The sequence below is a fragment of the Saccopteryx bilineata genome, chromosome 2 (genome assembly GCF_036850765.1).
Source record: "Saccopteryx bilineata isolate mSacBil1 chromosome 2, mSacBil1_pri_phased_curated, whole genome shotgun sequence".
NCBI classification, from domain to species: Eukaryota; Metazoa; Chordata; class Mammalia; order Chiroptera; family Emballonuridae; genus Saccopteryx; species Saccopteryx bilineata.
Genome location: NC_089491.1, coordinates 232,092,947 through 232,097,606, shown reverse-complemented (window position 1 = coordinate 232,097,606; position 4,660 = coordinate 232,092,947). Strand labels below are relative to the sequence as shown.

General features: G+C 40.4%; 1 protein-coding gene across 1 annotated transcript; it reads left to right on the top strand.

Moving 5' to 3' along the window:
- The first annotated feature begins 204 nt into the window (after positions 1 to 204).
- Positions 205 to 751, top strand: LOC136323163 (keratin-associated protein 21-1-like). The gene has a single exon (XM_066254978.1). The coding sequence runs from the start codon at positions 245 to 247 to the stop codon at positions 491 to 493; it is 249 nt and encodes an 82-aa protein (XP_066111075.1). The 5' UTR covers positions 205 to 244; the 3' UTR covers positions 494 to 751.
- The last annotated feature ends 3,909 nt before the right edge of the window (positions 752 to 4,660 follow it).

Genomic DNA, 4,660 nt, shown 5'->3' with positions numbered 1-4,660 from the left:
GGTGACTGTTCTGTTACAATTCCCATGACCAGCTAGGGCCAAATCCTGGGCATAACACCTGAAAAAAATGTCTGTAGTATGATGAGCTTTTAAAAAATGAAAATTGCTGTGGTAATGAGGCCACAGAGTCTGTGCCCCACCCACTTCTGGTAGTATATAAAGATCTCGGGGCAGAGGATGGCATTCAGACTTCAGAAACCTCCACCTGCTCCTACTGCACCACCAAACTCCACTTCTAGACACCATGTGCTGTAACTACTACGGGAACTCATGTGGTAGCTGTGGCTATGGCTGTGGCTATGGCAGCTGTGGCTATGGTGGCTATGGCTGTGGCTATGGTGGCTGTGGCTATGGTGGCTACGGCTGTGGCTATGGTGGCTACGGCTGTGGCTATGGTGGCTACGGCTGTGGCTATGGTGGCTATGGCTGTGGCTACAGTGGCTGTGGATACCGGCCATTTTGCTACAGAAGATGTTATTCTTCTTGCTGGTAGAATGTAACAGCTACATACCCTTTTCTTGAAAACAATCATTTCAAGGCCTTTTCTGTTTTGATGTCTCACAACCCCAGATACGTCAGAAGCTCGGAAAGTGGGCTGTCTGCCTGCAAGTTCAGGCTGTTGTTGAGGGGCCTGAGTCACTCTGTGATGCTCTTGGAGGCAGAGGACCTTGTTCTAGTCCTAGTCCAAGTGTAAACCACCACCTTCTCATTCTGTGTTTCTGTGTTGTGATGATTCCAAATAAACATGTTCCATTGGTGCTGAGAAGTTTGTGCATCTTTTATGTTGGACATGCTATTGACTTGCATGTTCATCTATTTCTGTGACCTCTTCCAAGATTAGCAAGATGAATCCTCAGCTGCTCACCCAAATTATGTGTGTTCATCTTCTGTTCTAGTGGCCAGTACCTGACACACTGAATGTTATACAGCTTGGATTTCATTTCTAAAATAATGGCTTCTTCTTGCCTGAATGTTACTCTTAATTCATTTTACTCAAGGGTTTGCTCTTAAGCATTTGTGTCCCATGATCCTGGGTCTACCCATTTCTCTTCATATTAGTCAGCACTCACACTCATTAACACATGCACATAAATGCAATCAAATGCCTCAGAAAAATCTACTTTGAGAAAATGTTAATGATGAAAAACTGAATGGGAAGGGGAGACAGGAGGCTCACAGGTTAGGCGTATGAATGACCTGGACACTGGCTGAATGAGTTGGGTTTGTATGGTGAAGGGACAGGTGAGCATCATGGACCTTGTGAAGGGAGAACCTGTAAGACCTTAGACATCAGCAGTGAAGAAGGAATAGAAACCTAGAGAGGATGATTTCTAAAAAGTATACATTTCTTGTTAGCACCTAGAAATGTGGGGAATTTGGGTGGTGTATACAGTTATAGACCTGCACGGTTGGCAGTTCAAAGTCCACAAGTTGAGTGTCACAGGTTGGCTCCTGTCTTTCTAGATGCACTGAACAGGGTGGGTAGGGATGATCATGACATGCAGTTCTCCATACAAGAGCTTCTTCCAATTTGGGACACCACCTGAAACAAGAGCGATGTCCTCATTAAGTGCATTCTCACTAGGTGTGTCTAGTGCAGAGGTCCCCAAACTTTTTACACAGGGGGCCAGTTCACTGTCCCTCAGACCCATTGGAGGGCCGGACTATAAAAAAAACTATGAACAAATCCCTATGCACACTGCACATATCTTATTTTAAAGTAAAAAAACAAAATGGGAACAAATATAACATTTAAAATAAAGAACAAGTAAATTTAAATCAACAAACTGACCAGTATTTCAATGGGAACTATGCTCCTCTCACTGACCACCAATGAAAGAGGTGCTCCTTCCGGAAGTGCGGTGGGGGCCGGATAAATGGCCTCAGGGGGCCGCATGTGGCCCGCGGGCTGTAGTTTGGGGACCTCTGGTCTAGTGCATGATCACACACTAAGTTATGTTAGGGGGAAATGACAAACTCAGGGAGAGGGATGAAATTCGCTGATATTACATGTCTACTTCTGTCCCTCCCCTATCCTAGGATACCATGGGTTAGAAATGAATTTATGCTTTGTAGCCCAATTATGAAAATGGTAATGATGATCTCAGGGAAAAACACAACTGGAAACTCTTATGTTACTGCATCTGGGAGGGGAGGCCAGTCATTATAATAGGTTTTGTCTAAAAATTCAATCTTCCTAAGATTTAGAAGGACTACCAGAATTGCACTTGGTATTTAACCACTCATGGTTAAATAAATTCATTGTTCCTGGAGATGCTTGAATCTTGAAAAAAATGTTAGTCCTGAGAAAAGGAAGGCAAGAAGAGAATGGATGGATTAATTGCTATTCTTGAAGCAATAGAGCCAATTTTTATGAATTAAATAAAGGAGTAGTGTCATTCACCAAACATTTATTAGACTTTAATGGAGGATATGTCTTTATGGGCTATGAACAGAGAACTAAAACATATTATTCCTGTTTTCTAAAGAGTGGAAAAGACAAAAAATACACAAGCTACAAAAATCAAATTATTGCTATAATAATTATACACAGGGATGTTTGGGAAACACAGGGTTTGAAAAAATTAGAGGAGAGGCTGCGATTAAGAGTCAGTAGAGAGAAGGGTCAGGAATCTTCCTAAAAAGGAAACAAACTTCTAGCTTAAATATGAAGGATGAATAAGAGCTGGCCAATCAAGAAGGGAAATAGCTTTCTTGACAGGCGAGAGACATACATTTCAGAAAATGCCTATATGCTGAAACCTTATTGCAATAGCTTGCATCTATCCTGGAGGAAATGTAATTACTAGTTTGGCATAAGGAATAAATTTACAAGTGGGAGGAAGCAAAATCCTAAGATGATCCCCAGTGACATACAGCCACTATAATCCCTTCACCTTCAGTGTGGGAAGGACCTAAAACTTGCCTCTAACATTGCAGGCAGGGGTATCACTTTTTTGGTTGTGTTATGCTTGGGTTGCTATATAAATTTCAAGATGAATAAATTTGAATTTCAGTTAAAAAACAGATAACTTTTTAGTATAAATATGTTTTATTCAATATTAGGGACATACTTGCAAATTTGGCAACTCAAGTTAATTATACTCCAAAGAGATTTTTTCATCTGTCCTGGCTGACACCTTGATTGTAATATTGTGAGATTCTGAGCAGGGATCCTAGTTAGGTGGAGCTTAGACCCCAGATGCACTAAGGCTTATGACATACTAAGTGGGTGTTGTTCTTAGCTGCTCCTGATGTGGTCATTTAAAACAAGCCTTCTCTACTGTTTTCTAAAGTATCTAGTAAAAGTTCTGGTTGACTTGGATGACCTGGATATCATATCTGCATATCAGCAGAGATTAGGAGACCAGTCATAGGGATGGATGACAAAGAGAGATCACTTTGGAGTGACAGGGAAAGGGTGAGAGATGCCATCAACCATTCTTGCTGGAACTGGCTTATGAAAAAAATGCTAAAATAAATGTATTTAAGACCCAAAATGACATTGGAAATAATGAGAGACTCTGAAGCATGTGAGAACTATGTAACAGAGTAATTTTCCAATAACATGGCTCATCACAGGAGATAATGGACTCCCTGTACAGCAAGTGCTACACCCTCCAATGATTAGAAAGGGAGAGTTTATAAAGCACAACAAAGAGGAACGAATACTTGATCTTACTAAGGGACTAGCTGTGTGACTTTTAGTAAGTTTCCTAACCTTTTAGTTCTTCCATTTCCATAAATTATCTAATTTTTTTGCATTTTTATTGGCATCAAATGGATGAGATGTCTGAGGAAATCTATGATTTACAAAATATTCAACAGTGTTATTATAAAGAATATTCTTAACAAACTGAAAGCTGTCAGAGGTGAGGGGGTTGGGAGACTGAATGAAATAAGGTGAAGGGATTAGACAAAAAAATGTATACGTAACATATAGACTGACGACTGTGTGGTGATGGCTAGAGGGGAAGGGGAAGGGGACAGGGGCTAGGTGGAGGTGGACAGAAGTGGGGGAACAGGGGACAGAAAGAGATGCTGCTAGGGGCAGAGGGCACATGATGCGATGGGCAGATGGTGTTTTGTTGAGATATGCACCTGAAACCTGTATGGTTTTGTGAATCAATGTCATCCCAATAAATTTAATAAAAAAGAAAGAAAGAAAGGAGAAAGGAAGAAAGGAAGGAAGGAAGGAAGGGAGGGAGGGAGGGGGGGAGGGAGGGAATAAAGAAACAAAGAACATTCTTTTTGTGTTTGTGCTCTGATTTGAACTAAATGACCACATAAAGCTGGTAAAAATTTATTGAAGCATGGCTCTATGGGTAAAATACAATAGATCATGACAACAGTATATTTGTGAGTATTTGGATTCACAGGAAATCTATAACATAAAATAATGAGGAGTCTCAGTGTAGTGTATCACTGGATTCCAATGAATCTACTACAAACTAATTAGTAATTAGTTAGCTAATCAAAGAATTTAGTCAAGCTCATTTTAATAGTTCCATTCTAAATATAAATTTCCCTCCCCTTCACAGAACCTTGATATATAGAACTTACCTTCAGAATCATGTATTCAGATCGTTAGATTGTTGATGGAAACTTTTCATATAGACTTGTAATCGGCTCAAGACAATGCCCAGGAGACACAAAAACA

Bases quoted from the DNA above. Each gene is read 5' to 3' on its own strand.
- LOC136323163 (XM_066254978.1), top strand. From the start codon at position 245: ATGTGCTGTAACTACTACGGGAACTCATGTGGTAGCTGTGGCTATGGC.